At 40.7% G+C, this 12995-nt stretch overlaps 1 protein-coding gene across 2 annotated transcripts in view; it reads left to right on the top strand.

Annotated features, from left to right (window-relative positions):
• Positions 1 to 12995, top strand: part of LOC121924171 — a 33949-nt gene that overhangs the window by 1576 nt on the left and 19378 nt on the right. Inside the window, exon 1 of one of the 2 annotated variants that reach the window (XM_042455348.1) lies at positions 4886 to 4957. The exons of the other annotated variant lie outside the window; for it this stretch is intronic. Within the exon in view, the coding sequence (XP_042311282.1) occupies positions 4912 to 4957 (46 nt within the window). The 5' untranslated portion in view covers positions 4886 to 4911. Of the gene's footprint in view, positions 1 to 4885; positions 4958 to 12995 lie in introns of those variants that run through there. 2 annotated transcript variants of the gene reach the window in all.

The following is a 12995-nucleotide window of genomic DNA, read 5'->3' as shown; positions in this document are numbered from 1 at the left end:
AGGAAGACAACAGCAAATCTCTGAACAAATCTTGCCAAGAAAACCCCATGATAGGTTCACCTTAGGGTTGCCATTAGCTGGAAACGACTTGAAGGCAAACAACATGGAAGTAGACTGACGTTTACAAAAGCTCATTGCTGCCAAGTTCTTTCAGTTAGTCTCAAAGGTGTTACAAGATCTTTCTACAAACAACAACCTTTATTATTATTATTATATTTCTTACCCATGTCGCCTCAGCAATTGAGGCGGGGAACAACAACAAATCAGCAATTAACAACATCTGTTAAAATACATTAGTTAAAACATGCAACAGTTTAAAAGGACAAATAAGACATCCATATTTTTAAATGGTCTGCATTTAAAATTCAAAATCTTAATTCACAATTTAAAATTACTTGGATAAGCCCACAGGAAGAGACTGGTCTTCAATGCTGTTTTAAATTCAGATCTTTATTTAAATTATTAAAGCACTGTGGTGTATTGTTAGGGTTTCCATTAAAATTTGGGCAGGGAGCACACTCTTAAGGTGGGAGGAAGCAACATGCAGGGTGCATGCAACACCCTTGTCAATGTTTTGGAGTCCAGGAGCAGTCATCACCTAAACTTCAAAAAATTGAAAATTTTGTGCAGAATAAGTCTCCAACTACAGCAATGTTTTTTTTTACAACCAGAAGAAACTTGCTAAAATGACTCATTTCCTTCAAAAACAAAAATATTGAGGGAATTCAAAGATTAGTCCGTAGAATCAGTATGTAGAGAGATCTTGTAGCACCTTTGAGACTAACTGAAAGAAAGAAATTGGCAGCATGAGCTTTCCTAGACTTAAGTCTATTTCTTCAGATACAAAAATACTGAGGAATTACATCCCTGTCTGCATCCGCACTGCAGAAATAATCCAGTTTGACACTGCTTTAAACTGCATGTACCTTTAAGGTACCAGATCTCATCTGATCTTGGAAGCTAAGCAGGGTCACTCTGGTTAGTGCTGGGATGGAAACCACCAACGGATTCCAGGTGCTGTATTTCAGAGGCTTCCTTGCCTAAGAAAACCCTGTAAAATTCATGGGGGACACCATAATTCAACAAGAAACTTGCAGGCATGTGCACACAAACACACATATCATATATCACCTCTCAGTCTCCTCCCCCCCAAGCTAAATATGCCCAACTCCCTCAACTGCTGCTCATAAGACCTGGCCTCCAGACTCTTTGCCATCTTAGTCACTGTGCTCTGGACGCCTTCCAGTTTGTCAATGCCCTCCTTAAATTGTGGTTCCCTAGAAATGGATGCAGAAATGGATCCTTGTGAGGATGACTCACAAGAAATCCAACATTTAAAAATAAACAGTATTAAACACCCATCTCCAGTTTGGTGTCCTCCAGATATCTGCCGGACTATAACTAGAAATCAGTATACAGTACTTGGAAGATATTATCTCGTGTGTTTGCAACCCAATATCCAGCTTACTTTTGAAAGAAGAGAAGTAACACCCAAGAATGATGGGATTAAGAACACAGTGAAGTAGGCTGAACTTTTAATTGATCTCAGTTAATTTCATCAGTTTATATAGGGTCATTTGTTGAATTTGAATGGCACTAGCCATTTCTCTGCAGCATGGTGTAGTGGTTTGAGCATTAGGCCAAGACTCTGGAGATCAGCGTTTGAATCCCAGCTCAGCCATGAAACCTACTGGGTGACTTGCCTCAGAGGAAGGCAATGGCAAACCCCTTTTGCAGAAAGTTGCCAAGAAAACCCCATGATAGGGTTGCCATAAGTCACAGTGGCCTTCCATTCCAAAAGACTTATGGCCTTTTGGTCACCATAAGTCGGAAATGACTTGAAGGCACAAAACTGCAACAAGCCATTCCTTGGGTGGGAGGCTTTTAAAAACCATTCTTTAAAAACTTTCCTTCTTGTAATAGCATTCCCTTGGTTCACGGTCCAGTATTTGCAGTAGCAGAAAACAACCTTCCATGCGACAGCCTTGGAAGGAGGATATCAAGAAGCTGGAACATGTCCAGAGAAGGTCAAACAAGATGCTCAAAGGTCTGGAAACCAAGCCTTATGAGGAACGGCTTTGAGCATTGGATATGTTTAGCTTAGAAAAAAGAAGACTCGGCAGTGACATGATAGCTGACTTTAAATATCTGAAGGGATCTTAAGTAGAAGAGTGAGGTCGTTTTCTGCTGCTCCAGAGACTAGAACATGAACCAATGGATTCAAATTACAAGAAACAAGATCCCATCTAAAGATTTGGAGGAATGTCTTTAATAAAAGAGCTGTTCAACAGTGGAGTGGACTGTCTTGCGGTGGGGATAGATAATAGATTCTCCTTCTTTGAAGGTCTTTAACCAGAGGATGGATTTGTGTCTTTCAGGAGTGCTTTAGTCGTGCATTTTTGCATAGCAGAGGGTTGGACTGGATGCCCTGCGGTTCTTCTCCCTCCCTTAAGAGTCTACAATTATATTAACTACTTAAAAATTGCTGTATCATATAATCTCTCATTCTTCAGATTAAATACACCAGACTCCTTCAACCATTCCTCACAGGGCTGGGTTTTAAGTTCCCATGCAGTGGGCTCTTGGTATTCACTGGGGTTTGGTTCCAGCCCCCCCCCCCCCCCCCCCCCCCAAATCTTGTAGATGCTCAAGTTCCATTAAATACAATGACATAGTAAAATGGTGTCCCTTACATAAAATGGCAGAATCAAGGTTTGAGTTTTAGAATTTATATTTTTCGGGAGTAATATTTTCAAGCCATGGATGGTTGGAGTTTATCACACGGAGGGTGAATTGGTAAAATCCTGTGCAAAAATGGGATTTTAAAATCTGGGTGTTGTTTGTCAGATGCGTTGGCATGAAAGAGAAATAGCGTGAAAATAATCCAAACGGAAAGCTCCTTTGTACTTTCGGAATTTAGCGAAAGCAAAAAGGAGCTGGTTTTGCCAACTTAGCATTCAGATTATTTTCGCATTATTTCTCTTTCACACAAATGTCGTCTGAAAAACATCCTGCAAATGCTTCCCTCCCCCAACTTTCTGTTTGGGTTAACCCCGAATGTCATCTGAAAAACAACCCACAAATGGAGGTTGGTTTCAGTTTAAATTTAGTTTTTCCACAAGATTTGTCCTGTGTGAAAAACTCTATTGAATCTGTGGATAAAGAATCCGTGGATATAGAGCACTGATAGTGTCCTCTGGGCACACTCCAGCTTCTCCTTCCCAAACTGTGATGCCCAGAACGAGACACAGGACTCCAGGTGAGTTCAGGCCCAAGAAACTGATGCTGGAGAAATCTCTCATCTGTCCTGAAGAATAGATAATCCTCTGCTAGATGGACTGGTGAGACAGCCAGCGTGGCATAGTGGTTTCAATGCTGGACTTTCAGCCTTGGAGGCAAATCTCCTTTGAACAAATCTTGCCAAGAAAGCCCCATGATAGGTCCGCCATAAGTCGGAAACGACTTGGCATAAAGCAACTTCCTGTGTTAGCAAGAAGTGTAGGGAGTTGAGAGAGGAAGCACAGAGTTGTGTTATCACTGCAATTCTGCCTGTCTTAGCTGCACAAGGATGTGGTGTTGTGGGAAATGCTAACAACTGACCGAGCCCACTGTGATATGTGAGATTGCCACTCTCATCATCCACAATCATCTTGACTGGCTGGGGATGATAGAAGCTATGTAAGCCTGAATCCTATTGTTCAGTCCCAAATAAAGCAGCTCCATGGAAACAGTTGCTGAATTGTGAGTTCTCATGTAAGTAAAACCCATAGATTAAATCGGTTTACCCTATTTGAGACTAACAAGAGGATGGAGGCTGCATCATCATCATCATCATCATCATCATCTATTATTATTGTTGTTGTTGTTGTTTCACCTTTTTTCCTAAATCAGACCCAAGGTAGCTCACAAAAGATGTTTAACTACAACAAAACAGTGCAATTTTAAAACACAATGAAAACACCACATTAATATAACAAGTCAAACATGTGAAGTCCGTAAAAACATTAAGTTTAAAATATATATAAAACCATTAGAAACATACCAAATCAAACACCCCAATAAGAAGCCTCCATGAGTGCAATTACATGTTAAAAGCCTGCTTCATAGAATCATAGAGTTGGAAGAGACCTTCGAGGGCCATCCACTCTAACCCCCTTCTGCCATGCAGGAAGACACGATCCAAGCACTCCCTAGGACAAGTGGCCAGCCATCCTCTGCTTAAAAACCTCCAAAGAAGGAGACTCCACCACACTCCAAGGTCTTCCACTGTCAAATAGCTCTTACTGTCAGGAGGTTCTTCCTAACGTTAAGGTGGAATCTCTTTTCCTGTAGCTTGAATCTATTGCTCTATGCCCTAGACTCTGCAGCAGCAGAAAATAAGCTTGCTGTATCCTCAGTAGGGTATCCAGTTGGCTTTCACTATCCTTTTAATTACCTACAATCTCCCTGACCGAGGAGCCCCTTGAGGCATTATGGGAGATTTAATATATAGTTATGCCGCTGGCCGCATAGTGCTTCTTGGAGGGCTGCGCTGTGGGCAGGTGACCCTACGACAGTCTGCAGACAGAGAGGTGAAGTTTTGGAGTTTATCGCACGGGAAGAATTTCTCTTAATTTTGAATGAAAAGAAAGTGGGGCCAGAACACCTGAATTCGCTAATTCAGCGAATTTATGTGAATTCAAATTGCGTTCGAACTGACTTCCCATTGCCCAAAAATAGCTTGCCATTGCCCCAAATTGTGTGTGGTAGTCTTTCACGCAATAACATTAAACCCCATGATTGCGTTTGGATTGCCATTGGATTATACTTCCAGTTTCCCATGTCTCATAAACTCCATTAAAAGGTCTTTTTCCTAGATGGAAGAGTGGGCTCAGACCGGTAGCCACCCCTCGCTTGGTGTAAGTGGAGAACATGCTTTGCAGGTGGATCCCCAACATCTCTAGTATCAGGACATCAGGTAACATAGTGGGCAGAGCCTGGAAAAGTTACTTTTTTGGACTACAGCTCCCAGAAACTCCCAACCAGCATGGCCAATGGCTGAGGATTCCTGGAGGTGCAGGCCTAAATTTTATTAATTGATTGATTGATTTGTTACGGCACATAGCCAGCATAAATTTTTATAAATTAATCCCAACTATAGCAGGAACATTAACTGGATTGTCAAATAGTGAGTTGTCACATAGATGAACCTCACTAATTCAATAGTCTGACATTAATTTAAACAGGCTTTTATATACAGTACTCTTTAACTTTACCGACTTTGTACAGCGCTGTGTATAATTACAGCGCTTTAGAAATAAAGTTTAATAATAATAATAATAAGTATATTTATTTTATCTTCGTTATATTCTCCATTGTGCCTAGGATTCAAATCCCTGCTCATCCATGGAAACTCACTTGGTGACTTTGGGTAAATTACACTCTTTTGGCTCCAGAATAATAATAATAAGAAAAGGCAAATCCCCTCTGAAAAAAGTCTTGCCAAGAAAATAGATTCTCCTTAGGGTCAATGTAAGTCACAAAGGACTAGAAGGCACATAATAATAATAACAACAACAACAACAACAACAACAGCTTCCAACATGAGACCCAAAGCAGCTCACAACAAGGCTAAAACAAGCTATAGCTAAAACATGATAATATAAATTAAAACACAACTAAACAACCCATCACATTGAAACATCATTAATCTAAAAAAGTAGAAAAGGATAACAAGGATAAATATACAGCAGGCTCACACCATAAACACACTACTTTATCAGTTAATTCACTGGGAGCCTATTCAGTGCCCTTTTTGCACTGAAAGGAACTGGGAAGCTTTGGTTTCTCCTTCCCCGAATCCCTCCGGAAGCAAGTGCTGCTAATCAGGGGTATTTTAACCCTGAATGGCCTCTTGGAGAAATTGGGTTAAAGTGAAGGCGCCTTTCCTGTCAATCAAATTTAGTTCCGCAATCATCATAGGTGATGTTTCCAGCACTCATTGGACAATCGGAAGTGTGCTTCCCCCTCCTTTTTTAAAAAAAACACCAAGCGCCAGTGTGCGCAGATGCTGTCAAATTTACAAACCTCCTCTGTGTGTGTGTTGTGGGTATTGTGGGTATTTGGGTTGTGGGTCAGTGGAGGTTATGATCTGCCCTTGGCCCCGTTTTCAACCCCAAAATGCAAGCTAATGCCATCTCTGCATCCTGTATCCTCCCTCCTTGCTCCCCCAGAATGCCTCATACACATAATAATAATAATAATAATAATAATAATAATAATAATAATAATAATAATAATAAATTCCTCACCTCGGAATGCCAGAAAAGGATGCCATGCCATGCTTTCTTTGCTTTCCCTAGGCTACCCCTGAATTCCTTACAGACAGTAGCAAAAGCATTCTGTGTATCAATTTGCCAAATTGGAAAGAGAAACGTAACATTCACATTGTAGCATTCACAAAGGAAAAAAGCCTCTTGCAAAGTGCTCTTTGCAGCATTTCCTTTGTTGGAAGCGAGGAAATGAAAGGGAAAGGGAACAGGCAGCTAGCCACATTCTGTCTAAATATCTATCTACCTGAAGCAAAAAACATGTGCATAGACTGCCAAAAGTAATTTTAAAAAAGTTTTTAAAAGGGAAAGCTGCCCGGTGCGAGAGGGAGGCTTGCTCCGTCCTGTGGCCTCCCTCTGACCTGCCCTGAACTGACCCTTCCTCCTGCCCCTTTATTCTCCTCCTCCTGCTCCATTATAGAATGCCCTCCATGGCCCCCTTCTTCCCCACAGCTCCTTCTTTCTCCTCCTCCTCCACCACCACTTCCTCCTCCTCTGTCACTTTCTCCAGTCCCCCTCTGCCCGCCCTCTGACTGCCCTTTGCAGCCCCCGTCAGTCACCCCGATTCCCCTTTTTTGTCTCCTCTCACCCTTTGCCTCCTGTCACCCTGATTCCCCTTTTTTCCATCCTTCCTCCGGCTCCTTCCTCCTCCTCCTCCTCCTCCTTTGCCCCGATGAAGGGGAGGGAATGCCCTGCCCACTACCCTCCCTCTGACCTAAATCCCTCCCATGAACTTGCCCCGATCATGATCGGGGGCAAGTTCATATTTGCAGAACCTGGGCAGAACTTGGGTTTTTTCAAAAGAGACGGCTTTCCCCCCGATTCCAAATAACACGCGCCAAGGGACATTTGCCACAAAACAGTTGTGCATAGCTCGAAATTGATTGTGAAAGATTCGGGGCCAATATGAACTTCATATGCAAGAATCGATTCCTGATCTGGGGTAAAAGGTAGTCTGAATGGTGGCAAAGACCACCTGAATTCACACTTTATTCCCGTTCAATTGCCATTAGACATTTCCCATTGTATGATGAGACAATAAGTGAGCACATTGGCAGCTACATGACTCCTTATTATAAATTAGTATTACAAGAAAGATGGAGTAGTGCAACTATTACCCAACTTCATAGGTGTAGCTTCGTACTATGCAACTGTGATGTGGGATGATTACAGTCAGGCTTTACTTTTCATTCCTTGGACTTATATAATTAATGAGGGCTCAACTGTCAAGTTCTGTGTACACACAAAAGTGCTACGGGAAGTGGAATGCAATAAATATAGATTAAAGCATTAGAATGAGGTGTTTGCTGTCCCAAACAGAAGCAGAGAGCAAGTGGAGTAATTACTTTTATTGGAGTAAGTGGTCTTGCACTGTTAGCAAAGTAATTGAGTTAAGCATAAACATCTCTTCCTTTTAACAAGTTAAGGCAGCCTTCGCCAACCTTGCCTGGGGGCCATGCTGACTGGGGATGATGACAGCTGTAGTCCAACGCACATAGAAGGCACTAGGCAGAACAAGGCCAAATAGCAACTTCCTCTATTACCGTCTCATCATTCCATAGACTGTGGCTGAGATCCTGCTTGCGGTTGAATAGTGTAGATCTCCACATGTGGAGTAATGCACTGAGTGTTCCTTACAACCCTTGAGTTGAATGGCAATGTTGCACAACTGGGTACACCCCTGAATGTGCAACTGAATGCAAAAGCAATGCCAATGCATTACCAGTCTGAATTCAAGGCGCTGGAGATGACATTCAAAGCCCTAATAGGCTTGGGAACTTTGTTACTTGAAGGAATGCCTGTGTACATACTGTGAGCCCACCATATTGGTGGGCTAGCCATTCATGGAAATGACCTTAACACATGTACAAGCCACAGGGTGCCCAGCATTTTTCAATTAAGGAGTACAGAATTTCATAACTTTGCATGGGACTTTCTTTTTTATGTATTCTTATATTTACTTTTCAAAGATTTTGCTGTGTTAGTCTGTAGAATCAGTATGTAGAGAGGTCTTGGAGCACCTTTGAGACTGAAAGAAAGAAGTTGGCAGCATGAGCTTTTGTAGTCTTAGGTCTACAAAAGTTCATGCTGCCAACTTCTTTCTTCCAGTTAGTCTCAAAGGTGCTACAAGATCTCTCTACATATATGTACTTTTACTAGACATAATTGAAATTACACTTAACATTTTAAACATCTGAAACAACATAACAAACAAAAATCACACTACAAAAAAAGGAAAAACATTCCATTTTCTTCTGTGTATATCCTTGTTCTTTTTATTTTGCTTTCTATCTTATCCTTCAAAACCAGTATTGTTATAGTTCTTTACCTTTCAAGGAGAAGCAACAACAGAATTATTGTTGAAGCGAATTAAATGAAATAAAACTCAGAAACTGAAAAGTTTAAAACCGATTCAGAACAATTTCAAACACAGTTCAAAACAATTTCAAACACATGCAAAGTTGGACGAAATCAAGCAAGCCCCAAAAGCTTTAATAAAGATTTGTGGTTTAATTTGGCACTGGAATGCATCTTATCACCCTACTTGAACTTGTTTAACTTGTACACAGAAAACATCATACGAAGAGCAGGATTAGACTCAGGAGAAGGAGGAGTAAAGACAGGACGAAGGAACATCTACAGTCTAAGATATGTGAATGATGCAATATTACTAGTGGAAAACATTGTTGACTTGGAACAATTACTGAGAAGGTCAAGGACGAAAGTGCCAACGTAGGCTTATGAACACAAAGAAAACAAAAACAATGATCACAGGGGACTTGCATGAATTCAACCTAGACAATGAGGAAATGAAAATAATTAAAGAATTGTACCTTGGATCACACATTGATCAGTACAGAGACTGCAGTCAAGAGATAAGAAGAGAATGAATGGGAAGCACAGCGTTGAAAGAACTAGACAGGATCTTAAAGAGCAAAGGTATACAACTGAGGACTAAGGTTAGAATCATCCAAGGCAAGATATGTACAGATATGAAAGCTGGAGAGAGGCTAAATAGCTCACAAAACTACAATTCCCTGAATTCATAGCATTGAACTAGTCATAGCATTGAGCTATTAAAGTGGTGTCAAACTGAATTATTTCTGCAGCGCAAATGCAGCCTAGGAGATTCCTATTTCCTTGTCAGTTTTGATTTGTGGTTTGCAATCAATTTCAGTTTTATAATCAATTCCTGGCCCTAAAATAGCCCAGGTAGCATCCAAAACGTGGCAAAAATGCCCCATGCCCCTACAGGGTATTTGGGGGCAAAGATATTTGGGGGAGGGGGTTGCTAAGGGTTACAAAAGCAACCCTGGATGTGGGGCTGGATGTGGATGGCAGGTCACACATTGCCCACCCCTGGTTTACAGCAACATAGGTACCTTCCATCTGTGTAGGGGTTGTTTTTAAGCATAAAGTCTGGGCCTTTAGTTAAAATGTAAATCCATCTTCGTAATATTGCTTAGAATTTGGAAACTGAGCAGTCAGCTTTCCAGATGAGGAAGCAGGACTGCTGTCATTGTTCAGATTCTTATTTTGTTTCCAATCTGTTCCCTGGACTATAAATATATCTCAGTGTTCTTTGCTACCACCCACCCCAATATGAAGAGTGAAACATTTCGGTGCAGATGGGAAGACTGGTTAAAAAGAACACTCTACATGTCTCACCCCCGTAAAACACATTTTAGAAGTCAAGTTTTAATGCTGAGATCATACAGCACAAGTCTGTGTTTCATAGATGTATAAATCTGTAACTACATGGAAGAATTGCAAGAAACTCCTGGTAATGAATTGTGAAGATAAGCATCAGGAACTTTTGATGGGACAGCCAAAAAGACAGACAAATGGGACCTTGAACAGATCAAGCCCAAACTCTCCCTGGAAGCCAAGATGACTATTTCGTATTTTGGCCACATCATGAGAAGGCACAACTTAATGCTAGGAAAGGTGGAGGGCACTAAAAAGAGAGGAAGATCACATTCCAGATGGAAAGATCCAATTAGGAGGACCACAGACATAAATCTACAAGATTTAGGCAGAGCATTGGCGGATATGGGGGCTTGGAGATGTCTCATCCACAGGGCGGTCATGACTTGAGGACAACTCAAGGGCAGTTAACAACAACAAATGTCCCAAGCAAAATGCAGCATGCCATAATTCTTTGAATAAATAAATAAACAAATGAATCCAGGGCGGTGTACGTTAAAATGTTGAAAACACATTACTATAAAATAGAAGTCAATGCAGGGATGGAAAGCCTCATCATGGAAACAAGACACTGAGAGGAAATAAACAATCAAATAATATCACAAGAGAAGTCATTCAATTAAATTGAATATGATTAGTTGAAATACAATAGTCATACAATTAATTGAAATGTTTGGGAAATGGGAGGTAGGGACCATATAATTTCATTAAGAAAAGGGCTAATTTCAAATGAAACTACTAAATTTATCATCACCAAAAAATTGTCTATGTGCCTTCAGGTTTTATGTGTCAGGTTCAATATTTTGTTTTGGAGTATAGACATCTCAAGAGCCATAATAGTGTGATGGTTTGAGCTTTGGACTACAACTCTGGAGACCAGGATTCAAATCTCTGCTTAGCGATGGAAACCTACTGTGTGATCTTGGGCATGTTATACTCTCTCATCCTCAGAGGAAGGCAAAGGAAAACCTCTTCTGAACAAACCTTGCCAAGAAAATCCTGTGACCTTAGGGTCATAAGTTGGAAATGACGAGAAGGCACATGAAGAAAACAAAAAAGAACCATCTTCAGATATTGGAAAGATTGTGATGTAGAACAATGCTTTTCAGACCATCTGATGCTGGGGGCCAGCAATTATTATGTTTTAGGTTTTTAAACAGAGGCTGGATAGCCATCTGTTGCAAGTGCTTTGACTGTGTCTTCTTGCATGACAAGTTAGAATCATAGAGTTGGAAGAGACCACAAGAGACAGCCAATCCAACCCCCTTCTGCCATGCAGGAATTCTCTATCAAAGCACCCCCGACAGATGGCCATCCATCCTCTGTTTAAAAACCTCCAAAGGAGATTCCACTACGCTCCAAAGCAGTATATTCCACTGTTGAACAGCTTTTACTGTCAGAAGGTTCCTCCTAATTTTAACTTGGAATCTCTTTTCCTGTAGTTGGCATCCATTGTTCCACGTCCTGTTCTCTGGAGCAGCAGAAAACAAGCTTGCTCCTTCTTCCCTATGACATCCCGTCAAATATTTAAACAGGCCTAACATATCACCTCCTAACCTTCTCTGCTCCAGGCTAAACATACCCAGCTCCTTGGTGGTTTCCAGAATTTTTGTCATTTTTGTCCCCCTCCTCTGGACATTTACATCCTTCTTGAATTGTGGGTTGGGCTGGATGGCCCTTGCGGTCTCCTCCAACTCGATGAGTCTAAGATTCCAGTTAGACATTAGGAAGCACTCCCTGATGGCAAGACCTGTTTAACAGACACCCTTCAGGTGGTGAACTCATCTTCATGAAAAGTTTTTGAAACCAAGGTTAAATGCCCAGTTTTCAGGGTTAATTTAGAGATTAATTCCCACACTGACAGGAAGTTGAACTAGAAGTCCCTTGGGGTCCCTTCCAACCCTATGGAGCTTATCACATGAAGGAGATTGGGGGTTTATTCTGTGAATATTCTGGGGAAATTGCATAATTATGCATAATGATTTCACATGACGTTGCACAAAACCCACTTTTGTGTGGTCACAAAGAAGCATTAATGCACATCTTTTTACTTTTGGGATTTCAGTGACAATGCATTTCTGATATCACTTTATTTGCACAATTGCATGTGATAATCATTTGCGCAATTACTCGCCATTTCTGCTTCATTTGTGCGATGCTTTAAATGCACTTTAATCTCTCTTTAATGGTGAAATCAACCTCAGTGTGATAAACCTATGAGTCTATGATTCTCACCTGAGCCACCGTGTACATACTGTTTTGCACAGTTTCCTGACTCCCAACCCAGATTTCTCTTGGGTCCAGTGTATTCTGGGCAATAAAGATCGTGGCTACTGCTGCTGCCACTTTAACGGGTCCTTTTCTTCAAAGCGTCAAGCTAAAAAGGAGAAGAAAATAAAATGTAACCACTAAACAGAAGAGGAAATAAAGAGATGATGCCATCAGTCCCAGTAGGTGTGGAATTTGTCCCAGCGTTTTGCAGAGCTGAAGAATTTTATTTTATTTTATTTTACTTTATTTTTTGTAGAACAGACGGGAGAAATGTGTAATACATACACCTCTCCCACACACATGTAATGCAATCCAATCCATCCCACAAGCTATGGAAGAAAAGTGTCAAACCTAATTCTGAAATAGCATTTTCAACATTTCCAGAATCACTCTTTGGCCCACATAGAGTAGTTTATGTTTTTCTCAGATCCCTAAACAGACACAGAGCTTGGAAAAATTACTTTTTTGGGGACGGCGATATTTAAAATCAGTTACCACAGATAGTATTATTTAATTAACTAACTAATAAATTAATTATATTCCAGCGTTTATAGTGGGATGTTAGGGCAGCACACTGCTAAATTAATGAATAATTTAAAAGAGTTGCAGATTAAAAAAACAAAATAATTTAAACTAGATAAGAACCTGTTAAACAAGAGAACAAGTTATAACAGCTTAAACAATTACAATTAACAAACACAGTGCTCA

This window comes from Sceloporus undulatus, chromosome 2, assembly GCF_019175285.1.
Source record: "Sceloporus undulatus isolate JIND9_A2432 ecotype Alabama chromosome 2, SceUnd_v1.1, whole genome shotgun sequence".
NCBI classification, from domain to species: domain Eukaryota; kingdom Metazoa; phylum Chordata; class Lepidosauria; order Squamata; family Phrynosomatidae; genus Sceloporus; species Sceloporus undulatus.
Note: the sequence above shows the minus strand (reverse complement) of the source record. Positions and strands in the feature narration are given on the sequence as shown.